Here is a 27,453-nt window from a genome sequence, read left to right as displayed (position 1 = left end):
TTTGTCTGCTATTCATTCACTCATTGTGATATGACCAATAGTGGACTCGTGTATAGGCTACACCTGCTAATACATTTGATGGACTATTTTGCACTAGTACACGTAGCTAATGCTAGTCATATTTAGCAGTGTAATTTGAATATCCACTCTTTAGTTTACCGTAGCAGTGGATAAGAAGAAAAAAGTTTCATTTGACAAATCTGTTCATCTAGAGAGGGCTTTTCATTTGTGCTATAGGAAAGATAAGCATGATTACATTTCTGCTTATTCATGTAAACCTCAACTACATTGTGTACTCTAATTTCATGTATTGATAAATTTTTATTTTATTTTTTAAAATCTTTTGTCATTCGCACACGTAGCCTTCAGGCTCCACAGCCTTTGGACTGTGGATAGTAGATAAAAGTAGTAGACACAGTGTGCAATATGTGCAATGTTCAGTACGTCTAATAATAATAATAATAATAATAATAATAATAATAATAATAATAATAATAATAATAATAATAATGAGTCTTTATTGATCACATATACATTACAGCACAGTGAAATTCTTTTCTTTGCATATCCCAGGTTGTTAGGAAGTTGGGGTCAGAGCACAGGGTCAGCCATGATACAGCGCCCCTGGAGTAGAGAGGGTTAAGGGGCTTGCTCAAGGCCCAACAGTGGCAGTGCTGCCCCCATCTTGAATCATATTACCGTAAATACTTAAATGTGCAGTCATTTGTTTATTTTTTTCACTTTTTTATTCAATTCCTGCTTATTCAGGCTCAGAGTCATGTAGGCTGCATTGAATTTTATTTTCAATTCCCTCATCTATTTTTCAGCGACTTTATCACTAGCACGTTGCACTGCTTTCACGATTGGGGTGGCACGAGGGGCAGACCTAACAATGACACAATCCCTGGCGTTCTTATGTTTTTTAATGTCAGCATGCTTCTTTACGGTTTCTTTTTTAAAATGACTCGAACTGGTAATGAACTCTGTTTTACCAGCAATATCTTGTCCTGCTTTAGCACAAAAGGTGCAGTACATTTTCCCTTTGTCATAACGTAACCAGGCGAACTCTTGTAGCCAAGCTGATTTAAACTGTCTTGTCGGGATGAGAGCCGCAGGGACGGGAGAAGACTCAACTCGCTGCGCTTGGCTGTCATCATCTGTAAAAGATTGCACACCGATTGAAACGGGCTGGGATGACTCAAATGTCACTTGGGAACTTTCACTGGTCGAGTTGGTCTCAACATCGTCGGTATCTGATGTAGAGGAGGCAGGGTTTGGACAGGCAGGGGATGAGGAAAAAGTCTGATATTTTTCTTCTCAGCTGGCTAACGTTAGTTAACTACGCAGTTAGCTAGCCTACATATAACAGATAAATTCACATTCTAACAAACTAAACCACATCAAACTAAATTAAACACCTTTAATAAAAAGGCTCAGGCAGGGTTAGGTTAGGGGATGACTCAACCCAACACTCATTGGTGTGTGAGGTGGCACAGGCACAAAAACTTGTCCTTCATTCTGTATATATTTCTCTATATGTATTTAACATTCTATGAGAAAATATCAGTTGTATAAAAAAAAATGGAAAATAAATTATATAATTTTTTTTAATCTATATATTGTGTTAAAAATGAATTCTGCCACTTTAAAAAAAATTTTTTTTTCATGAATCTCATGAAAATGAATCACATGTAAATGAATCAACGTAAATGAATCACATGAAAATGTATCACTTGAATATGAATCTCATGAAAATGAATAATACGTAAATGAATCACATGTAAATGAATCACATGAAAATGTATCACTTGAATATGAATCTCATGAAAATGAATCATACGTAAATGAATCACATGTAAATAAACCATATGAAAATGAATAAATAAATTAAAGACTTTAAAAAAAATCTGTCTAAATGTAAGACGTTCTAGGTGAGGTTAACTCTTGGGGGTTGGAGGATGAGTTTAGAGAACATATTATTTGTTTCTGATGGTTAAGTTCAGGGTTAGGGTTGGCCCCTAAGTTTCAACATTGGAAAAAGGAGTTTGAGTCTTCTCCTACAACATATTTTTTACAGTAAGCATAATATGGGGAGTCTCTCACTTGATTGCTTCATAGAAGGAATTCACTCTCGTCTGTTTTTAGTGGTCTGTAGTACATCCACTCTTCCACCAAATTATTGGACACAGGCCGGAACGTTTCCCGCGACTCATGACTGCTCTGTTTTGTTTCAGACTTTTCTTTGTAGTAGAAGGTTGCCAAAGGTGATTCATATCTGATTTTTGAAAAAAAAAGTAAAAATTTAAAAAAGGGAAATTGAAAAAGGATGAATGTTTGCTTTAATCTGAAATTAATAAATATAATTAATTTATTGATTTCAAATTCAAATTCAATGGGGGAAAAACATCAAATTGACGTTCTAATATTCCTCGGTGAAAGGAGGAGGCAACCTGCTAGCTCAAACGTCATGAGAATCCTATCTGAAAATCACAAGGGACTGCAGACCACAGTTCAGACACTTGTGGACACGTCGACGTTTGTCTCTGTGCGCACCATTTTAAATTTTAACACTAAAGACATTTCAAGACAGGTACATACAGTCCCCCTCTGAACGTATTGGAACGGCAAGGCCAATTCGTTTGTTGACGTTATACACTGGGTTTCAGGTCAAAATATGAATGAGACAATAGTTCAGATTTTGTACTACTAGACATGTTAAACAACCAAAACCGTTTCAGTACATCTAGAGGAGCCTATATATAGCTTCTAGCAAAATATACTCAGTTTAAAAGAGGCATTCCATGCTGCTGGGATTTTGTAAGACCCTTTTGAAGAAAGAAGAAAGTTGTTCAGTCATTTTTAAATATGATATGTCTTGATATGTATGATATGTATACAGTGGCATAGCCAGGAATTCATTTCATGTCATCTTAATAACATTGCAATACCTTTAAGACAATTCTTTATGACGGAAATAATAGTTTGTCATAATAAATATCCTAGTAATACAGGGGGAAAAAATGACGATTTATCTTTTATAAACTTTCTTTGTCCTACTTCCTTACCTCATCTTTTTATGTTTGAGACAGTAAAATATGGAACTGTAATGTCATGTCACACCCCTCTTCATCTTCCTCCACTGGCTTCCTGTAGCTGCCCGCATCAAGTTCAAGGCCTTGATGCTACAAGACCTTGTCAGGAACAGCACCCTCCTACCTCAAATCTCCTGAAGACCTACGTTCCCTCTCGCAATCTGTGATCAATTAGCGACCGACATTTAGCAGTTCCAAGTCAGTGTGGCGCAAGGTCCCTTTCCAGAACCTTCACACTAACTGTTCCTCAGTGGTGGAATGAACTTCCAACCTCAATCCGAACCGTAAAATCTCTCACCATCTTCAAAAACGGCTAAAGACCCGCCTCTTCCATGAACACCTAACCAACTCATAATTTAAAAATAAATAAATATATATATAAATAAATAAATAAATAATTGCACTTACACCTCTGCTCTGCACTTTGCTTCTTCTGGAATTCAATTAATGGTTCTTGTATGGTAGCACTTATTGTTCTCTGCTTGAATATCGCTTTGCTTGTATTTTTCTCATTTGTAAGTCGCTTTGGATAAAAGCGTCTGCTAAGTGAATAAATGTAAATGTAATGATGACGGTCTTTTATGAGCAACGGTAAGCACAAAATAAAAAGTTATAACACATTACACATAATTGGTTGACTAGATAACTGCACCAAATGCACAGGGGTACCATTGTTCCTATTAAAGTGGCCAGTATATAAGAATTCATGAAAGAACTGCAGTGCATTAAGAATAATCTTTTTTAAAATGAAGAAACCCCTTTTATATGCAGTTTGTGTCCAAACCTTTTGCCGGCAGTGTCAAAGTCTCTCTCTCTCATAATCTAGGTATATCAGCAGACTAGATAAAGAGTGTATGTGTAAGCTTATATACAAACACTATGATCTATATCAGGGGTGGGTAAACCTTTTGACTTGCAGGCCACAATGGGTTCTAAAATTTGACAGAGGGGCCGGGTCAGGAACAGACGGATGGAGTGTTTGTGTGAACTAATATAAATGACATGTAAAAGCCATTACATGAAAGGATTTGGCCTTTAACAGGTAGCAAAGCATGAATATGTAAGGGTCATTGTACCAATTGTTTTCCAAATGAAACTCGCATCCAGTTTCAGTGGGAACAGTGTTGTTGATCTCCCTTTTTTGGCAACAACTTACACAAGATGTGAACGCGACACATCTAATCTAACGTAGAGATGGAAGGAGTCTCTAGTGTTAACGAGTGGGTTTTCCACCATGGAAAAGGACTTTTTATCCATTTGCCTTATGAACTTCTATAAAGACGGGAAGGGAAAAAAAAGAAAGGCTGATGGAGGAAAATTAAAGTTTGCTAGCACTGCTGTGGTATAAGAGGGAATACAACACTTCAGGACCTGCAGTTATTGGAAAAGAATCAACTTTGTGGTTTCAGCAGTAACTCTGCTTCATCGCACAAGCCTGGCCTGCTGTTGGTTATTTTAGTAAAACAGCAATCCCCACCCCACACCCCCATGAAATAATCCTTATTTATTATATAACTAGGAAGAATCCCGAATAATGCCACACTGAATAACATCATGGAAATTCTTGTAGTCCTTGTTTTTCTCGAGACCTCATCCTGAATACAGCATTTATTAGGAAATAATTAATTCGTCCAGGATATTTATTATCCCCTACTAATCCTCTGGACTACATCCGGACTTTTTACAAGAGTTCCCAATATGCCTCTCAGTCCACTTCAAATTGACCGTCCCAGGGCATGCGGACACGGACAGAGAGCACTATTCCAAGTGGACAACAGGAAGCACACTATTTTCCAATTTAACTGCCATTAAACAAAGCTGATCTCATTAAATCTGTGTGTGTGTGTGTGTGTGTGTGTGTGTGTGTGTGTGTGTGTGTGTGTGTGTGTGCGTTATGTGCTTCAGTTTTAATTGGACTCAGCAAAGGTGACTATGATAATTGACTTATAATTTAAATCAAAAACACATGGTTTTTTTCCCCTAGGATAGTGCAAATGTGTCACTAAAAGTCGATTGTGATCAGACTCCTGAGATTCTCCAAAAGATTCATCGGGAACATCTGGTACTACGAGTAATACGCTCAAGCAGAACCAAATCCATGGATTAGTGCTTAGCTTTGTAGTAAGTGACTGAAGTAAACGGAGTATGTGTTTGATGTGTGAGTCGACATATTTCATATTTACTTGTATTACTTCATACATCGACTCCCTCCAACTCTAACAGGAACAATTTTTTTTTTCTTTACCATAAACAATGATGGAGATTTGCTTTCTAGTTAAATAATCGTTAAGTATTTTAAGACACACTGCTCAGAACACTAAACTGAATACAGGTGTTATACAATCCACTGCAGACATTTTGAGCAACACTAATGAACCGGGATCAGTGGCCTATAAGGAACACTCGCAACACGCTCCAGTGAAACTTATTATCATTGTCAAAACTTGTGATTTGTCTGCAGGTTAAGACACAGAAAGAAACACTTGTGAGCGATATTATTTTCCCTTATGGTAACATTAGAACACGGGAGCCATTAGTCCTATAGCCAGCTAAATCAGCTACCATAAGCAGAATTATGGCTTTTCTCTACGAACAACAGACCCGGTGCTTTCTTTAGATAAAACCAAAATAAGGATCCATAATACACAGTTACTCACACTAGCAAGCAATGCGCAAATCAGGTCTGAAATCAAGTGACGAATCCAAAAGCTTGGCTCAATCCTCCTGTGTGATCTGCCGTGTCTTCAGGACACCACTCGCAACTTTAGTTCCTACCTGCAATAAATCTGAGGCTCAAAAATGGAAACTTATAACCGTGGGTTCATTGTAACCCATTATATACATGACTTCCACTCAATAAATGTGTAATGAGACAGGAAGAAAAATCAAGTAGAGATCACGGTGTGAAATGAGCACGCTCTAAAAGAGGACTCTCCAACCCCATGTCGTAGATTTCCTTTTGAATTGCCTTGCAGACATCACCAAATATGAAATTCTCCACTGACTACTGTTATGATGGAGATCGGATGTCTTCAATTGAAGACCGTGCCCAGTGGTGGCGTCTAGCCATATGAACGTTGCCATAGTAACGGTGTCAATTTTAGAAAAAAAAACCCCAAACAAACAAACGAAAAAACGATTAACATGGCAGATGAAGGTATTATATTGTCTATTTGTGAACTTTTTCATCTTGTTACATGGTTAACTTGGTTTTCGTTCAAACATTCGCTCACTCATTTTATCAGAGAACCGGGGTTACGTAAGTAACCTAAAGTTGTTTGGGTCTCAACTGGGGGTTGATGATGCCAGCAAAGCCAAGTCAGAAAAGGTAAAAAAAAATTGTTTAATACACATAAAACTTGATGGTAAAACATTTTAAATGTTGATTTATACATGAATTTTTCAATCATAGCATATCCAATAAAAACAGATCAGGCCAAACCCCGACAGAACCTGTCAGACAGGTGGTAGGCGGAGATTCGTATTTGCCACGTAGTCGATCAACTGCAACTGTAACTCAGCATGTGACTTTTTCTACTCACACCCACGGTCATACTCTTGATTTAAGCTGCGCATCTGGGTTTGATATTGCTTCAATCTCCTCTTTTGACCCCGGCATCTCTGATCATAAGCTCATCGAATTTACTCTCAGTCTACCGGCTCAAAATTCATGCAGTAACACGATGATGTCCTAATACAGACTGTATGGGATGCCAGTCTCTCTCTCTCTCTCTCTCTCTCTCGCTCTCTCTCTCTCACACACACACACACACACACACACACACACACACACACACACACACACACACACACACACACACACACACACACAATTAGACACAATCTATGTTACCCAATCCACCCACTGCCATGTTTTTGGGAGGTAAGAGGAAATTTTTTTTTCCTTCAAAATATTATAACCTCATTTCAGATCAGATACCTTCAAGATCACTGTTCAGCTCTGCTGTGTGGCACATCAATCCTTCAACGTATGTGGGGTGGAGTTATGAGGCTTTACCAAAGGTTTTAGAGATTGAGATTTAGTCACAAACACTTTTTAATGCTTTTCATTGGTTAAATATTTGTGAAACCCACAGTTAAATGTAAAGGGTGACCAATAGCATTGTTCTATAAAGAACTTAAAGAAGGAAAAATGACCCAATCTGGAGATTCTAGGTTTCCATATGACAGTGTGTCACATATTGGGAAACTCTGGACTCCACTTCCCATCAGCCACTGCACTGCTCTAGTTGTCACATGACCACCTGCACCTGATTCATGTTTTGGTTAATGAGCACTCATGTGTATATATAGTCCTTGTCTGCACCATTAGCTTGTCTTAGATCCCTGTGTTCCATGTTTTGTGATCTTATTAGTTTATGTTTAGCGTTGCCACCGTATCATGCCAAGTAGTCCTAGATTCATGTTGTCTATGACTCAGTGTTTTGTTTGTTGTCTTAGTATCTTTGTTCCTCAGTACGTAGCTTCAATAAATGTCATTATCTGCACCTGCTTCTGGCTCAACCTCGAATTGTGACACAGTGGTATTATACAGATGGGTGAGAAATTGAAGGGAAAATTAACAGTGTCTTAATAAACAGTGTTAAGCCACCATGTGTTCCCAGAACAGCTTAAATGTGCCTTGGCATTGATTCTAGAAGTCTCTGGAATTGTACTGCTGGAATGGTACACTATTGTTCCAAAAGATCATCATTTGCTGTCTTGATAATGATGATCTCACATAGACATAACACATTGGTCTAAAATCTCCCATAGATGTTCAACTGGGTTGAGATCAGGTCAGGCCATGACATCCTTCACATCATTAACCATTCATTGACCCCTTGTGCCCTATGGATGGTGCATTGTCCGTTTGTAACAGGATAGAAATGCTTCATCATAGGAAAAAAGGTGATCACTCAAAACCACTTTATGACCACTTTTTTTGCAATGACCATTTCCTTTAAGGGGATAAGTGGACCCAAACCATGCCAGAAAAATGCCCTCACCCCTAACTCCTTTCTTAAGGGTGTTCCTTTAATTTGCCACCTATCTGTACATCAATTATGAAAAACATGGCTTCATTTTTATTCAATATATACTTATAAATTAATGTGTAAAACTAAATCCAGTGACTGTCCTAAACATCTGGGGACCTTATGCAAAACTTTATGAAGGGGCCCCTGCCACTGTGCTCATATAATAATTTTATTTATTTATTTTTACAAATTGCACAAGATCTGATCTGTTAGTCACACCAGTTCATGTGTGTGTGCATAAGTTTGTATGTATGAGTTGACAGCAATTTGATTGACAGGAGTGGTTCTTGATGCACAGTTGTTCAAAATAAGGAGATCTACAATTTGATGTAAAGAATTTGTGTTTGTGGGAAACATCACATGATATAAAATCCACACACACAAAACAAAATGTGATGGTGCCTCCCAGTGGCCGTTTGGGTTCAAATTGAGCACAGACCTCTGGGGTCAAGAGTCAAACCGCTCCACTGAGTTTTGTTACGATTGGCCTCTATAAACCTTGTCTAATCGCTGATTTATATTAATCTATCATGAATAGATTTATTTATTATAAATATAGAAGTTTGCCCCGCTGCTTTGTTTACAGGTGCAGAGAGAACCATGTGTTTGAAATTCAGCTTGGACCTCGTACACACATTGCTGAAGTCTGATACGCTACAGGTTTGTTACCACAGGAATAAGATGCTTTATAAAATAAATCTATATATGTATGAGTTTTTATTTTAATTCTTTTATAGAGGAATCTTTAGTTGTTTGTTTATAAACAAATTTTACAATGATGTCTTTCCTTCCCATCGCTATTGACCAAACTGTTTTCCCACTTATCTTGGTTAAGCCTTAAAGTCATGTCATTTCCATGAATACAGGTTTGTCTTAGTTTTATTCTGCACTTTAATATAACTGGTGGCTGCTTTGTTTTTTCTTTTGCAGTCCTGTTGCATTTACAGAGAGGCTCTTTTGTTGGCTAACAACTATTACAAAAATATTAGGCATCATTTTATATTTTCTATCCAGTGTATATATTTAATACAGCATAAATGACTCTACTTACTTTATGATCTATTGAATGCACTTGTTTATGTCTTTGGTGTGTGTGTGTGTGTGTGTGTGTGTGTGTGTGTGTGTGTGTGTGTGTGTAGGAGGAGCTACAGACAAGGTGAGAGAGCTTCACCTCAAAGCTGCAGTATCAGCGGTCAGCCACGGAGAACGTGTTCATGACCGGGACTGCCCGGCCATCTCATTGTGGCTCTGTTTGAGCACAGCTCAGTGGTGGAGCACGTGAAGAGTCCTGCTGGACAGACCTCCCCTGGTGAGAGTAAATCTGACCATGCAGACCCTAAGCACCAATACTCAAGCAATCACGCACCATTTTGATTGCAACTTGAATATCTATTAGGATGTACAATAGCCTCTTTTTTTAATGGTTATACTCATGAAAGTGTGGACTCATGAAAGGTTAGGGTTGATGTACTGATGTTGCTGGTCATTTAGAATCATGATGTGCCTAAATGTCAGCAAGCGAGGCACGGTTCTGGAAAGTCTGGAGAAAGTACGGAATTTTTTTCATGGTGTAGATCAAGATGTGGATTTTTTGCTGTGAAACTCGGAGCACTGAAGCTTTACATTTCCTTATTGTCTGTTCAAATGCAGCCTCCGTAAGTAATCTAAGAATCAAATAATTGCTCAAACCAAAAAAAAAGTTTCCTATTTCATTGAGAATCATGCAGCCCTTAGTAGAGCTCGACTGCGTCCCTTGCAGCAGCGGCTGAGAACTGTCCGATGTCATTATCCAGCACGAGAGTGACCTCTAGAGGAGAAATAAAAACTCATTCTTGTTATTTGAAGTGTTTTTTAATTCATTTTGGATGTCTCTATTTTTATGTTATTTGGAGTGTGAAAGGAAATTCTTATATCATGTACTCTCATATTATGAACTGCTATCAAATACCTATGATGAATGTATTCATTTAATTACATTGTATTCATTTAATAACCTCTTTAAATAAGCTGATCAACTGCTATCCTTGGTTATATTATGTATTTCCATGTCAACATGACACAGGACATATTTTGTATTATGACTATGTGCTGTGTGTTTTGTTTAAATCTGTCTGACACCTGGACCAGTAGAAACGCACTGCTTCTTATCAATGTGTATAAATACTTTTGTTTTGCATGAAATAAACCAGAAGTCTCTGTGAACATTCATGTGTGTGTTCATTTGGACTCTCCAGGCCTGAACTCTGCGGTAAACCACACTTTCTAGCTCATAGCAGCACAGAACTCAAAGTTAATAGAAGTAATGGTAGAACAGGCTGATAGGGCTGATGGAGATCTGAAGACATAAATATGAGATTCCTGAGACACTTGGAAATCTAACAGAGTGCTACATTAAATAAACGTTTATTAATAGTTAATATATTATATTTCATTTTAAAAAGTGCAGTACATTTTCATGGTCCTTCAGTACTTTATTTTTGTAATAAAGTTCAGGAATATTTTACTTTGAGTGTTTTCATTCAGTATCAGTTTAAAACTTCTGCCCGACTTGGTTATTGGTATCAGTAAAATCCACTATCGGTCGACCCCTAGCCCTAGGGTGTATAACAAAAGGCTGCTTTAAACAGTTTTTAACAATAGCATTTACTCATCACGTTTTCTGTGCCACTTTTGTTTGCCTGACCAGACATTCACGCAGTGGCTAAAGAGATCGCACCCATTAACGGTGTTGACCTTCTTAAGATCTGTAATATCCTTCTAGAGAAGTGGCTTTGAACACCAGGGCAGACAAATGGCAAGGTAAGACGTTTTCAAACACACACAGGAACTTTAAATGTAGGCTGAAAACTGAGGAATAATTCTCAAAGCATCTTATCAAACAAAGCAACTAAATCTTTAAAACCCCCATAAAGGCACAGATTATTGAGCGATTATTAGTACCAGTGTTTGTCACTACAGGACCTCCAGTACCAGGACTGTGACTGATCTTACTGAGGATCCTGATCTCATGAGGTGAACTAAAAATTCCTCCATTATACTTCACAGGTCTTTTTCCCATCAGAGAAAAGTGTTTTCTATGCACATTTCTTTTCTTCTGTTTTTCAGAGTGGTGTATTTCTTGCAGATGCACCCCGTGGATATGAGGCACGTCTGCTCAGTCCCATCCTGAGTGCAGAGACACAGGTAAATTATTTACCTGTCGCTTCAGCATGTATATGATTTCTTCCAATTGTATACAGTATTAGTATAATTTAAAGGGCCAGTGGGTAAAATCAAAGATCTAAATTTTACATGTACAGTAACACTGTAATTATTATTTATAACTCCTTCACCCTACATTCCCTCCAAGCCCATATACATGTATACCTGCCTCCTACAATTTCTGATGGACAGCAGTTTATCGTCATGTTCATTTGCAACAAACCTTTCATTTACTGGATGAATGAACGTCAGCATTCATTCATATGCCTCGTCCCATATGAGGAAAGTATATCTGGAAAACTAAGTGTCTCAGATTGACCTTTGAACACCGCAGCTGTGCGCTGCTCTGCCTCATTCACCTTGTAGACACCTTGTTACTTTATAATCAATATTTGTCTCTACTGTATGTGTGTAGGCTTCGCGTCTAGTAGCAGATTTGTGTTTGGAGTACGAGGTTCTACGCTATCAAGCGATAAGATTTTATTTTGAATAACACTAGATGCTGGTAATGTGTGTACAGCAAACATACTTTTATTTATATCTGCAGAAATATGACCTAAAACATCATCAGATTTTCACACAAGTCCTAAAAGTAGATAAAGAGAACCCAGTTAAAAAATTAGAAAAAAAGATTGTACTTGGTCATTTATTTATTAAGGAAAATGATCCAATATTACTGTACATATCTGATAGCGGCAAAAGTATGTGAACATCTAGGATTAGCAGTTAATCTTAAAGTGAAATTAGAGTCAAGTGTCTTCAATCAATGGGATGACGAAGAACAGGGATCTGTAAGAGTCTGATCTTCACAACATGTTTGTGGAAGTGTATCATGGCATGAACAAAGGAGATTCTGAGGATCTCAGAAAAAGGATTGTTAATGCTGATCAGTCTGGAAAAGGTTACAAAACCATCTCTAAAGAGTTTGGACTCCACCAATACATAGACAGTTAGTTTGTGGACAAATGGAGGAAATTCATGACATTGTTACCCTACCCTGCAGTAGGGTCCAATAAAGATCTCCCCAAAATGAAGATATGTAATAGACTGCGAGGTCACAAAGGAACCCAGGGTAATTTCTAAGCAGCTAAAGGCCCTCTCACATTGGCTAATATTCATGAGTCTACCATCAGAACACTGAACAACAATGGTGTACATGGCAGGGTTGCAAGGAGAAAGCCAGTGGTCTCAAAAAGAACTGTCACGGAACGAGACTGGAGGCGGATGCAGGTGCAGGTCACCGTCTTTATTATTTAAACAAGAAACAAACAAACAGATAAACCAACACAGGGAGCGCGGTCTCTACGGACTATACTCACTCTGGTCCCCTAGCTACGACCGCTAGCATGCTACACATTAGCACATACCTGTATACTTCCCTCACTTGACGAACTAAACCGACTTTAATACTGCGTGATGTGCGCAGTTACACGGGGGGTTTAAATAACAAACCTAATTAAACTAAAACATTAACACCTGGGGCAAATCAAAGACTTAACTCAGTGTCCAAGCGGGAAGTGAACGAAAGCAAAAGTCACGTGACCAGTCAGCGGCCGTACCGCAGTGCCCTCTGGCGTAACAAGAACAGTGCTGACCTTCCACAGTCTGCTAAAGATCATGAGGACAAAACAGAAGGATGTTGGAAAAAAAAATTTGTGGATGGATGAGACAAAAATAGAATTTTTGGTTTAAATGAGAAGCGTTATGATTGGAGAAAGGAAAACACTGAATTCCAGCACAAGAACCCCACCCCATCTGTGAAACATGCTGGTGGTAGTATCATGGTTTGGGCCTGTTTTGCTGCATCTGGACCAGGACGGCGATTTCTAAAGGGAAATATCAGGATATCTGTCTATGAACTGAATCTCAAGAGAAACTGGGTCATGCAGCAAGACAATGACCCTGAGCACAGGTGTCATTCCAAAGAATGATTAAAGAAAAATAAAGTTCATGTTTTGGAATGGCCAAGTCAAAGCCCTGACCTTAATACAGTAGAAATGTTGTGGAAGAACCTGAAGCAAGCAGTTCATGTGAGGAAACCCACCAAAATCCTAGAGTTGAAGCTGTTCTGGACTGAGGAACGGGATAAAATTCCTTCACGTCGATGTGCAGGACTGATCAACAGTTACCCCAAACGTTTATCTGTACTTAGTGCTGCACAAGGAGCTCACACCGCTTACTGAAAGCAACAGTTCACATACTTTTACCCCTCACAGATATGTAATACTGGATCATTTTTCTCAATAAATAACTGAGCAAGTATAATATTAATATATATTATTATTGTTATATATTATTATAATATACCAGAGCTTTATGCAGAGCGAGAACTTTCGGCCCCTCATGAAGCATTTGGTGTTAAAGGATCGGTCTGATCAGGTGGAGGAGATGGTTAACTACCTGAACAATCAGATCAGGCAAGTTGTTCCTAAATATCACAGTTTTCACGCTGACCTCACAGTTTTTAAGTTAGACTTTGTTCCAGACTGTTATAGCTCATTTAAAAGCAATTAATCACACTACCTTTTGAGAAACAGGACATTTTATAAGCACCAACATGTTTTCATTTCACAAAAAACTTGCTTTATAAATGTCTCGGATTTGGCATCATGCATCTCTGAGATTACAACAGTCAGTAGAATATCAATAACATTCTATTTCATGATAAAACATTAATTCACATCAGTTTCATTTCTATAAATTACTTCTAACAAGTGATTTATAGAAATGAAACTGATGTGAATTAATGTTTTATTATTAGACATTGCTAGAAAGCAGCTTTACAGAAATCCAGAGAGAGCAAGAGTGCGAGGGGGCGCGCGAAGAAGAGAGAGTGAGAGAACCCTGAGAGAGAGAGAGAGAGAGAGAGAGAGAGAGAGAGAGAGAGAGAGAGAGAGAGAGAGAGAGAGAGAGAGAGAGAGAGAATCTTAGGTGAGAGAGACACACACACACACACACACACACACACAGAGAGAGAGAGAGAGAGAGACAGAGAGAGAGAATCCTAGGTGAGGGAGAGAGTGAGAAAGAGAGATAGAGAATACTAGGTGAGACAGAGAGAGAGAGAGAGAGAGAGAGAGAGAGAGAGAGAGAGAACCCTAGGTGAGGGAGAGAAAACCCTTCGAGACGAGAGATGTCTCTCTCTCTCTCTCTCTCTCTCTCGTCTCTCTCTCTCCCCCCCAGCCCGGTTATGTCTTGATGTCCCGGTCAGCGAGGACATGTTTGAGGACAGGGAAAGTCCCTCCGCAGTTCGTTCTCCAGAGAGCAGCTTTACAGATTTTGTTCAGTACGAGGAGGCGGAGTCTGATGACCATGCCCCTCTCCAGTCCGATCCTAAACTCCAGCCTGGTTCTCTGGATGCTCCTGTGATGCAGCACTGCCTCGGGCACTTCCAGCACTTTCTGTGCAGACTGCTGGAGCTCTACATCGCCCCGGGTCACACGGGGAGCGGGGCTAACCATGGGGAGGCGGAGTTAACAGAGAGACCTTTGAACATCTGTGTATTTGAACAGAAGGAGTGTGTATCTACGTTAACGGCTGCCAAAATGATTTTATTTAACCAGCGCATATTAAACAGAACATACTCTCACATTTGCATATTATTGTTTAATTGAAAGTTTTCTGATTATTATTCTGGATTTACTTAGTTTTTTTAATTTATATTACTGATTTATTTATTATTTGCTGTTTGTTTTTACTAATCACAGTGTATAATTACTTATAGATGAATATTAACATCACCATCAACAATAATAATTAATATTAGTATGATTATTAAGGACGTGTGTGTGTGTGGTGATGGTGATGTCAGACAGCAGCGGTGTGTCTCCGCCTCCTCGGTGGCTCGAGTCTCTGATGAACATGTTTCTCTGAGCTGGACTTCAACATCCGCGCCGTCGCTGTCTCCCTCCTCATGGACCTGGTGGGTCTGATGCAGTCCGTCGCCATGGTGACAGAAGAACAGGTGGGCGTGGACGACTCCGCCCAGCCGATGAACCCGAGCCAGGGTTGTGTTGCCGTAGTGATCAGGCCACCGCTCACACAGGGGATGTTAAAGTACATCGCTGACAAAACTATCTTCAAGGTGAAACGTTAATCTCGCTTCATTTCTTTCATCCCTCTCTCACGCTTTTCTCCTTCCTCTCTTTCTTTTTTTCTTTGTCTCTCTTCCTCTTCTTTTCCACGGTTTCTCCTGCTTTTTAGCAATTGTGTCCTACCTTTTTTTTATTCCTCTACTATGATTTCTTTCTCTTTCATATTTATCATTTTTATTGTTCCTTTTTTGCTCTTTCTTTCTCTCCAATATTTTTTACGCTTCTTTTCACGTTTTTGTTTCAAACTTTTTCTGTCAGTCCCTCATGTAGTGTGTTTGTCTTTCACTTTTTTTCCCCCTCTTGCTTTCTGCTTTTTATTCTTTCTATCTAATCTTCATTCATCTCTCTTTCTCCATCATCTCTCTCTCACACGCATATTCTCTCTCTCCCATCCTCGTTTTCCGGCATTCCGATCTAAAGGCGTTCTGGCTCAGAAATAATTGTGGATACTCTGACAAGGTCATATTTGAGTTTGATAAACATATTAATAAGACTTACATGAATTATTCCTGTGATGCACAGAGAGAAATAATGTATAATACACCCCCTGTCTTCAACTTTGCTCGTAAACATGATCCGTTACAGTGATTTTATCAAATTAGTGAATTTGGGCTAAAATCAGCGGAATTACGTCACAAACCTGAACTTATGACACAAAAGCTACAAGTCAACAAAGTTGAGTTTCATCACGTAGAAAATAACGTGAAGGGAATTCTGTTTAGCGTTGACCACATGAGTGCCGCCATGTCATTGTGATCTCAGGTATGTGTACGTGTGTGTGTGAGAGCTCTCAGGACTGTTCCATTGCACGTCTCCATGAGGGACGTTGTGGTTTTACGAGTTTCAGTACAACGGCTTGCAGCATAAGAGAGTAAACAAAGGCAAATTCAGTAGTTTGACTGCTTCAGAATGGTTAATTTCATTCTCGAGAACAAAAGGATTCTGATGAAGGGAGAGGTTTATTTGTACGTCTCAGACGTTGGCAGGAGGTGTGAGGTAGCCTCTGGTGCTCTGTGAGCTCTGAGGGACTCTGTAGGGATCGTCTCGGGGAGCAGCGTAATCTGCCATGTTGGGTAAACCAGACAGCACACAGCAGCTCAGAGCATGGCAAGAAATCCCCATGTTTTCAATTGCATGCCATTCAGAAGTCTGCTCATCATAACACTCCACTTCATCTATGATGGTAGTGCTGTTCTCTCCTCCAACAACAAACAGGAGATCGTCCAGCACCTCAATGCTGAAGTGGCTGCGCTGGTTGTTCATGGCTGGACCTTGTGTCCACACGTTGGTCTGAGGATTATACACCTCTACATCGCTTAGGTGATTAACACCATCATTTCCCCCGACAGCGTAAACCCATCCTCCATACGCGACCACGCCCAGTCCACACCTTCTGATCATCATGGGGGTGATGAGGGTCCACGCTCCCGTCTGAGGACTGTAATACTCCCCCGTGAACAAACACCCGAAAATGTCATACCCTCCACATATGTACACTTTGCCATTCAGTACTGTAGCGCTAGAGTCACTCCTTGGTTCATGCATTGGCGCGATCATGCACCACCGATCATTCTCAGGTTCATATCGCTCTACCGTATTCAGATGTTCGAAGCCATTAAATCCTCCCATTGCATAGATACGACTGTCCAGCACACACACGCTCACGTCACACCGGCAATAGTGCATGGGGTGCACCTGAGCCCAGATTCTGGTGATGGGGTCAAACCTTCTCACACTGCAGAGGAAATCCTCACTGTCGATTCCTCCGATGCAGTACACGAAGCCGTTTAGATACACCGTCCCGTGATGGGCAGACGGTGGACTCTCATCGGTGCACGTGACGCATACCCAGCGTGCCGCTCGCGTATCATACGCCTTTATGGCATTGGTGCGATTCCTTTGGTACCAGCCACCGATGGCCAGCAGAACAGCGCTGGGCAGGCGGAGTCTCGTGAGATCAGAGCTGAGAGAAAGGCTTGGGTTGAGGTCATCAATGCCCATCAGAACTCTGGTGACGATCGGCTTACATGTCATGTCGTCCATCACTAAAACGTTGTTGCTCACATTGTTCATTAGGTAATCGTGTGTCAGTAGCCCCAGACGCACCTTGGGCAGTAACACTCCTATGTGTGCTTTCCGTTTCCATGGCTCATGTTTGATCCACTGTAAGACGGCTTCAAACACCACGCTCTCCTGTTTCACGTTCAGTTCGTCCTTCTCGATGATCTCGCTCAGCTGCATGACCGTCAGGTCCAGGAAGTCCTCAGAGAGGCGCACCATCTCCTCAAAGTTGTGCAAGATAAACCGGAAGGCCTGCTGCTTCAACTTCTCGCAGAAGTAGGAGTGAGCAAAACGCCAGAGGTTAATGCAGTTCTCTGGACACAGCTGAGCCTTCAGGAACGCGCAGCACTCGTTCACCAGGCTGCTCACCAACAGATAATCAGCAGCAATCAGCAGCTTACACACGTTTTTCTCTGTGATGTTAACACGTCTTATATACGCGTACTCCACGATCAGCTCCATTATCTCGGCGGAAACATTAGGGATGCTGTACCTGAGCTTATCAGGAGGGTACCAGCCTTTGGTAAAGAGAACCATGAAGTATGGGCTGCAGCTGCACAGGATGTTCTTGTGCACGTGGAACTTGGCGCCATCCACCATGATGACTACATCACAGAGCTTCTTCTCTAACCGCAGCTCATTGATGATGTTGCAAGACATCCCGTCCACCTTCCTCTGCATTCCCTTCTCTTCTTCCTGTTTACTTATTTTCTGTCCAGTTTTTATGCAAGTCAGAGCTACTGAATGTACAACTTTCATCTGAATGTGGATTGTGCTGATGCAGATCAGCTTTTCATCTCGCAATGTTCTGATTCCAAGGTTCCAATTCTAATTCTGTAACCACTGATATATACAGGATGCAGTGAACCTGACAGAAACCTGCAGTTCAGGATCAGTCTCTGTGAAATGCTTTAAAAACAGCTATAAATCCTGCGCATGTCCAAAATGCACACGTCCAGCATAAAGAACCGTTTATTTTCCTGGAAAAAACCCACCTCCCAGGGTGAATTTCCCAAATGGAATTAATTCTACATTAAAATGATTAAATATTGATGATGATGAAATAGTTAATGATGGCTGTATATTTATTTCTTTATTTGTTTGTTTAATAGCTTTATAGATGGAGAGAGATGTATGTTTATACAGAAACATTACCTTTCCAGCGTTTTGTTGAGGAAAGTAATAAAAGTATTACTTGTCCACTTTAAGTAACCTTTTAAAACATTTAGCTGTTTTACACCAGAAATAAATTCTGCACTGATGAACACTGCTATAAATTTTGATGCCATGACATTTTAAATGAAATGCTAATAAATGTTCTTTACTTAGTGTGGCCTACATATGTTTTATTACAGATATCATTTTATTACAAAAAGTGTCATAGGATATTGTACATCATTACACTACACACTCTAAATAACACTTTTCTTCCTGCTACAGAGAGAATTAAGGATGAAGATTTCTAACAAGTTAGATGAATAAATATTTGATCCAAAGAGAGGTGTAGAAAGGAACTATTTCTCACTGTTCTCTAAGAATCATGACCACATGTCTTGAAATTATTTATTGCTATGGATTAAATTTAGATTAGTTCCAGGGTAGAGCAGTTTCCCAGGAGGTTAAACCAGTGTTTATTAGAAATTTGGGTTCTTCTTTACCAGTTCAATAGTTTAATCTTTTTAACTGGCTACACTTTGATTCATGACTATTATTTTTGTATATGCCCTAATAAACATGCTGATCTCATGCGATTGTGTCCCATCTCTTCACCTCTAAATGACACATTTTTTACACACACACACACACACACACACACACACACACACACACACACACACACACACACACACACACACACACACACACAGAGACAGACAGACAGAGAGAGAGATCCCTGAGAGAGAGAACGAACAAGAACACAGCTTGTTCATATAAGAAAACAAAAATAAGCAACAGGTGTGCCTAGTTAATTGCCCATTCCACCACAGTCCCTCTGCAGACTTCCGCTAAACCAACTCCCCACCTGCTACAATAATTAACAATATAACAAACTTGACATACCTGGAATTCCTGAGCTAATGGGAAATAAAACTGTACAACCTATTCATCCCAAGCACTTCTTGTGACTCATTGTGAATTTTCATGACCTTCTGTTGATTTAAAATTTAAAATAAAAAAAAAACTCAGAAAAAAATGGTCAGACTTTTCGACCGCACGGTATATGTTTATGTAGGACATTTAGACAAGTGTAAATTTTTAATCTTAATGCCTGTAAACTTAAGTTCACAGCAACTCTTTCAACACTGTCAAATACAACATTAATTCTAAATTGTGCAGTTTTGTTAATAAATGAAAACAATTTATGAATCAAAACAGGGTTGAAAGCTTAAAGAGAATTAAAGCCCCACACCTGAGGTTATCTAAATAATTTGCTTCATGCGAACTCTATTTTTTATTATTTTGGAGACCATGATTTCAGAGCAGATCAAATTAAAACAAAGCATCTAAGGGAGTTCAAGAAATGTGGAAGCACATGTGACACTACTGACTGAAGTTTATGCTTCACTTGGGTGTATAGAATATATGTGTGCGTATATACAAAGTAGACTGAAAGGGCATGCGTTTTTATGGTGTGTCTCAGCTGGCATGGATTTAAATGCTGGTTAAATTTAAACCTAGTGTGCAACTGTATAAACCACTTCTAAATCTGAACTTTAATAGGGAAAATCTTATCCCTTGGGTAATACATGACCATTATTGGACCAAAATGGATTTGAAAATCACATTGCGTAGATTCTGTACATAACACCTTTTGCACCATTCCACACACATTAGCACAGAGCATTTATTTATGCCCACAAAAATAGCATCAGAGCTCAAGAGTGAATTCTTTTAATCCGCCCAACAAAAAAGCATCATGCTAGTGTTATCCAACAAATTACACCTGCAATAACATGAAAATAGAGCTCTTTATGTACAGTAATTATATATACACTAGTTTTTATGGCTGCTGGACAACTGTTCCAGTGTCATCACCCCATTATTAGAAAGATATTACCTCTCGCCAATGTATGGTCTGGAATTTACTATTGGCTTCATCAGAAACCTAGTGCTGGTCCTAGGCTATATCTTTTGCCTCCCTGCTTGGAAGTCCACAAACTTGTACCTGTTTAACCTGTCTGTGTCTCTCATCTACCTGTGTACTTTACCTGAGCTGTCCTATAACTACGCTTACAACCAGAAGAAACTCAATACTTCACTATGAATGGTTAATCGCTATATCCTCCATGTGAACTTGTACTCTAGCATCCTTTTCATGATGTGGGTAAGTGTGGACCGGTTCTTGTTGCCATGTCACCCCCAGCGAGAACACATCCTGTTGACACTCAAGGCCTCGTTGTGCATCACTATACTGAACTGGATCTGGGTAAATGCTAAAATTGCTCCCCTCATAGACTTCATTATCCAGGACTTGGAGGACAATGGCTGGACAGTGTGTTGTGATTTTGCAAGCCTTGGAGTGGCCAGAGTTATTCTGATTTACAGCATAGTGCTCAACATAACTGGATATGTGATGCCCCTGGTGGGTTTGTTTCTATCAATCATCACACCACATGGTTTCTGTTCTCATGAAAAGAGAGGAAATGCATACGACATCCTTCCAAAGGCCTGTAAGAATCGTGGGGCTGTGGCAATCATGTTTCTGGTGCTCTACACACCCATCCATATAATGAGGATTGTGCGTATTGCCTCTCGGCTTCCTGAATTGTCACCGTGCATCGTAGACTTCATCAATTTGGTTTTCGCAGTGACACGGCCAATTGCATAGGCTCAGTGTCATCAACCCAGTATTTTACTTCCTCATGACAGACAGCTTTAAAGAAGCACTGCAAGACAAGTGGAGGCATGCTAAAAGGATGCTAATGGCTGCACTACAGGCAAGTATGGCCTATCAAGCAAAGACAGCACTTATAACAATTGCCTTGCTTTTAAATCTTACTGTTGTGAATATTTATATATAACATAATAACAGATGGGTGACAAATTAAAGCAAAAAACAATATAAAGTGTCTTAGTAGAACATTGCCAAAAACATTTTCAGTACACCTTAGTGTAGATTTTACAAAGTCTCTAGAACTGTACTGAAGCATTGTTCTTCCAAAAGAGATTTACTTCATTTGTTTTGTACCCCGCCTTGTGCACGATGCTTCCTGGGATAGGCTCCAGGTTCCCAGGGACCCTGAAAACGAGTAAGCGGTAGAAGATGGATGGATGGATAGAACATGTGTAGTTACTACTAAACTATGAATAAAAATATGGAGTTTCTTCAATATGATGGTGTTTTCAATAGTTATTTATATATTTTTTCCTCCAGTGGAATCTTGTACAAGAAAGCGATAAAAATAATAAAATAACCACTACCAGTTAATAAAAAACTGGAAGAACAAACATTAAAAAGTAGATTTCTAAAACAAATTTTGTGAAATGAAATAAAGCTGATGTATAGTAAAATTTGCAATTAACCCTGCAAGGATGCAAAAGTGTGACATAATGGTGTTGTGAGGAGAAACACACTATATATGCTAATTTGAGGCTGTTCTGAGCATTCATGATTCCCAGGGGATTAGAAAATCCTGTGCCTATGGGCAGGAACCTACACACAGAATACCTCCCCATCCTGCCACTCATGAACCAATGTAGCCTTGACTGCCCCATTCCACAACTTGTATGACAAACCATATTTTCCTCTCCATACTTTTTTTAATGAGAATGAATAACTGGCTATATATAGCCACTGTTGGAAAGGGGTCAAATATGCACAATATGCTGGAAAAGAAAAGAATGTGCAGGACCTGTACAACAGTGGGCAGTTTAACTGCTCAGGACAAACAAGGGACTCATGAACAACTATCACAAAACAGAAAAACAGTCGTGGATCATCCAGGTGGTTGATCATGTATGATCATCCATACATGAAAGTGGTTGGAGTTGGACAAAAAGGTCCAATTAATGCTTCTGAACCTATACCTAAAAGGGGCCAGCAGGTAAAATACCAGTGACATTAAAAGAGCTTTTTAAAACCTGCACCCACATCAGCCCTAATTGATTAAGATTGGACACACCTGCTCTAAGACCATCTGCAGAGACAAGGGACTGCATTGTCCTTCTGCAAATAAAATGGTATGATAATGTGGACTCCACACAATGCTAAAAGCACTGTTTATTGCACAGATAGATGACCGTGGCTTGTTGTCCTTAACCACATCGATTTTTCCACCAAAGGTATCAGTTACTTGATTAAAGAATGTAATACAGTCCCCTCCAAAACTATTGGAACTAATTCATTTGTTTGTGCTCTACACCAAAGACATTTGACACTGACTGTTCTGGGGTTTTTCTTCACAACTCTCACAATGTTTCTGCCATCAGCTGCTGCTGTTGTGTACAAGATGACTGAATAAGCCTGCATGATATCATCAAATGTGCTTAATTTTTGCATTTACTGTGGCATTACCAAAAGGAGGGAAACGTTTATCTAAATTTAGTAAATCCAACTACGCCACCCTGGGGGAGAACCAGGGAAATATTCCTAAATAAAGGCATACAAGTTTTACCTAATGGGGCAAAGAACATGAGAGTACGAATATATAGAGACATGAGTACGAATATAAAAACTACATTTTATTATGACACTTAAGCATCGTTAAAACTAACATATAAATAGAAAATCGCTCTCCAATGAATCACAATAAGGATTTTAAAACGAAGCACTTCTTTAGGCCCAGGCTTGGCAGGAACAAGGCAGGCCAGCTACAGCTCAGGAGGTCATCCAAACCCACCTCAAGTCACACCAAAATCATCAAACACTACCTACACCTTAAGGAAGTGGTTGTGTTGGCACACTGAGCATGCTGTGAGGCACACACCACCAAATAAATGCAGCTAGCCTCTCCTGTCCCACCAAGACTCACCGGCTCCTGGAGAGATAGAAAACACCCGTTAACCCCAACTTACACAAACACTGAACAATAAACAAAGAAAGACAAATATTACAGACACTGGGGTGTGGTAGCGCTAACACCTCCACATGAAATGGAGGAAGTTAACAGCACCCAAGCAGAACCAGAATTATGGTAAACAATACAAAATGGAAAATATAGCCACTATAGCATGGAGACAATAATGCATAGCATACACCTCATCAATAGTAAGGTGGTTATATGGGAAAACAAACCTGATAGAACAGGTTTGAACCTGGAAAACACCGATTTACCAATTAGTGTCTCATACTACATGTGGTTACAGAACATAAACTAAACATACATCCTAAACTAAAGTCAACAAAAATAGCAACAAAACAGACACTAGCACAACAAAAAATAGAAAAAGAAAAGACTGGTGCAAAACAATAAGTAAAACAAAGAAAATAATGGTAAAGCAATACAATTGAGAAAATGACCGTAAAGCAACACAATGAAGTAAACCAAAACAAGAAACCGATCAAGCAAAATTGGAGCGGAGTCACATGTAGCGTATTCGGCTAGAGACTGGCCTTAGAAAAGATTTAGATGCTCAATTCACCACTCTCACCTTAACACAAAGATCAAAGTCAAACTAATCTCACTAATCTAATCACGTCTCTGACAAAGAACAGAAAAGGTTGCCAGATTCTGTAAAATTTCCCAGTCGTCCCCTTGACAGTGTACCTAATCTTTTCCAACTTAAGATGAGACATGACTTCCCTGACCCAGTGACCATACACTGGTGGAGCAGGATCCTTCCATCTAAACAATATTAATCTCCTGGCCAGGACAGTGCAGAAGGACATCATGCTGGTCTCGCACCATTTAAAAGGGTTAGGGTTAGGTTTTGGTAAGAATACAATGTTCCCCCCCATCACAGTTCATTGCGTGGTTGAATAGGGGACCAAGGAAGGTGCACGGGCTGGCGCTTGTTAAGCATAGATATTGTTCATGCAGCAGACCCCGGCTTGGTGTCTGCTGATTTAACAAATCTAATCGAGTCTAACCCGATTAGGTTTTATAGTTGGTGGGTCACAAGCTAGTTCTCAATGGGCTGTGGAGATGGTATTGGTACTGGATGGTATACTCTGCACTTCCCTGTCTGTTGATTTAGAAGAGGCTCTCAACACAGTGAATCAGGAAATATTGCTGCAGAGATTAAATAATGTTGGTCTATCAAATAATTTAAAAATTTACTAAAGTAATCTCTACTGTTCTAATCACACGAATAACACCTCTCTTAATGGGGTCTTCCACTCTCATGTATAGTTAACCTGTAAAATAGTTCTAGTCTGTTTACTTCAACAATACAATCCCAATTGGCAAAGATACATTCTTATCCCTTCCTGTTTTTTATTTACCAGAAAGATATTAAGAAAGGAAAACAAAATTCCTTCATTAAAATGCAAATTAATTTATAAAATTTTTGACATGTGTTTTTCTGGATTTTTTTGTTGTTATTCTGTCTCTCACTGTTCAAATAAATCTACCATTAAAATTATAGACTGATCATTTCTTTGTCAGTGGGCAAACGTACAAAATCAGCAGGGGATCAAATACTTTTTTCCCTCACTGTACGAGACTCAACATTTCGGAGAGACCTTGGTCTCACGGTGTCCGCTGTTCCCATCGACAGTTATCTTGAGGCCCTAGCCATTCCCATCGACGGTTATCTCCCGGCCCTAGCCGTTCCCATAGACGGTTGTCTCACAAGTGCAACTCGGCTCAACTACCCTTATAAACGGCCCATCTTGGTTCTCTCTTAAAAATTAAGGCCTTCGTCTGTGTTACTCCTGACTTTTTCTTGTGAGAAAAGAATCCTCCACACCTTCAAGTGCATTATGAGTAAGTTTCTTTCATATTTTTCTGTATTTCTGTTTTATAATGCTTTTTTCTTTTCATATTTGCTCTACATTTCTGTTTTATATCTGGTTATACTGCTTGCAAGTATTTTACCCCCTTTTCTGTACCCCATACTTCACAATATCATTATAATATCCTTATAATCCTTATAATATCCTAATACTCCTTTTATTATTCTTATAATGTTCTGTTTTCCTTCTGTGTGTGTGTGTGTGTGTGTGTGTGTGTGTGTGTCTTAGTTGACCGTCCACCTACACTCTGAGGCCTGCCACACTAATCAAATACATGTATTGTTATCCCCCTGTGCCTTGCTTATCTGTGTGTTGTGTCTTTGGTGAACATCTGTTCATACAGTCCACCAGCCCAGTGAATTCTCAATAAGATTACATATTACTCATACTAGGTCTCCCTCGTGTTTATTTCATGTATATTTTATATACAACACTACACTCACATAATGTGGCTTCAATTCCTGTTGAAAATATCATAATTATGAGGTGAATGCACGTGAAAGTATAACTAGAACTCATATTTTTATATGAGCCCCGACTTTATGAACTGAGAGTAAGTTCAAAAAAAAAAAAAGTAATGGCAGCCCCCACAATGAATGTGCCACCTACAGCAGACAGTAAAATTTAAGTGGTACTTTTGCTTGTTAACTAAGAACTACAGCTCGATATTTTCCTTCAGTAAGTAAAAAATAAACTTCTTGTTGATGAAATTGCAAAACAAATAAATAAATAAAAGAAAATGTCTCACGCTGTCAATTTTACTTCCAAAACCAGTTGAACACACACCAAATCATAATGACCATCTCCGATATTGTGTGCACAAAGTTCTGAGGAGGACTTGAAGGCAGCAATAAATGATGTCACATGATTTATTAACAACAAACAGATAAAAACAAAGTGTCCATGTTCTCCTGGACTGTTGAATAAGGTGAGTAAATGAATAAAACTTTTACCTGTGTAATGATTGCTCTAATTTTTAAGAGACTTACTGTATACTTATAATGTAATGTACACATCATATAAATGATCAGTTCATTTGGAGAAGGATATAAGGATAATGATTCTCAAATAATTACTTTTCTTCTCTTTTTCTATTTCTATGAAGCCCAAATTAAATCTCATTAGATTCAAGCAAGAATCTGTTTCATAAAGTCTTATTGTTTTCTTAAAAACCTTATTTTTTGGTTAATGGTGATGGACAGTGTGCACTGATCCGGTTTCTGTTTTATAGCCACTCTAGCGTTTCACTAACAGTGTGTCATGGAACGACTGAAAGACAATATGCATGCCTCTAAATTTTAAACGTTTTAAACAAGAACAACCCAGCCCCACCTGCCCCCATCATCCTGTGTGACTCCCCAGTCGATACTGTGCACTTTTTCTGCTTCCTGGGAACTATCATCACCTAGGACCTCAAGTAGGAGCTGAACATCAGGTCTCTCATTAAAAAAATCAGAGTGTACTTCTTGTGGCAACTGAAGTTCAACCTACCAAAGACAATTATGGTGCACTTCTACACCTCCATCATCAGTATGGTGAGTCCATACTCACCTCCTCAATCACCATCTAGTACACTGCTGCCACTGAAAAAGGACAAGGACAGACTGCAGCATGTCATTCGCTCTGCTGAGAAGGTCATTGGCTGCAATCTGCCACCCCTTCATTATCTGTGCACTTCCGGGACCCTGAAGCGGGCAGTTACGATTATGGCTGACCCCTCTCACGCTGGACACAAACTTTTCCAGGCACTCCCCTCTGGCAGGAGGCTGCAGTCCATCAAGTCCAAAAACTGACGCCACAAAAACAGTTTCTTCCCATCGACAACTGGCCTCATTAACAACACTGAAGACCCACCATGGTCTCTTATCCGCCTCCATGAACATTTACACATCACATTAACGAACAACCCCACATTGTTGTTTCATATGTGTTACATTAACACACAAATCAGACTGCTGTGTTCAACACATGCTGTACTAATGTACAGTTGATGTCTTTATTTTTTATCGGGCCTACTCATAATGGTGGTCACACTTTTGACCTCATACTAACATACGGACTAAGTATAG

General features: G+C 39.4%; 1 protein-coding gene and 1 pseudogene across 1 annotated transcript; one reads left to right on the top strand and one right to left on the bottom strand.

Moving 5' to 3' along the window:
* Positions 1–14,318: 14,318 nt before the first annotated feature.
* Positions 14,319–18,642, bottom strand: LOC108261214 (kelch-like protein 10). The gene has a single exon (XM_053679041.1). It carries the CDS (start codon positions 18,244–18,246, stop codon positions 16,399–16,401), a length of 1,848 nt encoding a protein of 615 aa, XP_053535016.1. The 5' UTR covers positions 18,247–18,642; the 3' UTR covers positions 14,319–16,398.
* A 1,038-nt stretch (positions 18,643–19,680) lies between these two features.
* On the top strand, positions 19,681–27,177 carry LOC128630653 (succinate receptor 1-like; annotated as a pseudogene).
* Positions 27,178–27,453: the final 276 nt, after the last annotated feature.

Source organism: Ictalurus punctatus, unplaced genomic scaffold (assembly GCF_001660625.3).
Source record: "Ictalurus punctatus breed USDA103 unplaced genomic scaffold, Coco_2.0 Super-Scaffold_100058, whole genome shotgun sequence".
NCBI lineage: Eukaryota > Metazoa > Chordata > Actinopteri > Siluriformes > Ictaluridae > Ictalurus > Ictalurus punctatus.
The sequence above is the reverse complement of the archived record's forward strand: the minus strand, read 5'-3'. Positions and strand labels throughout refer to the sequence as shown.

Bases quoted from the DNA above. Each gene is read 5' to 3' on its own strand.
- LOC108261214 (XM_053679041.1), bottom strand. From the start codon at position 18,246: ATGAAAGTTGTACATTCAGTAGCTCTGACTTGCATAAAAACTGGACAG.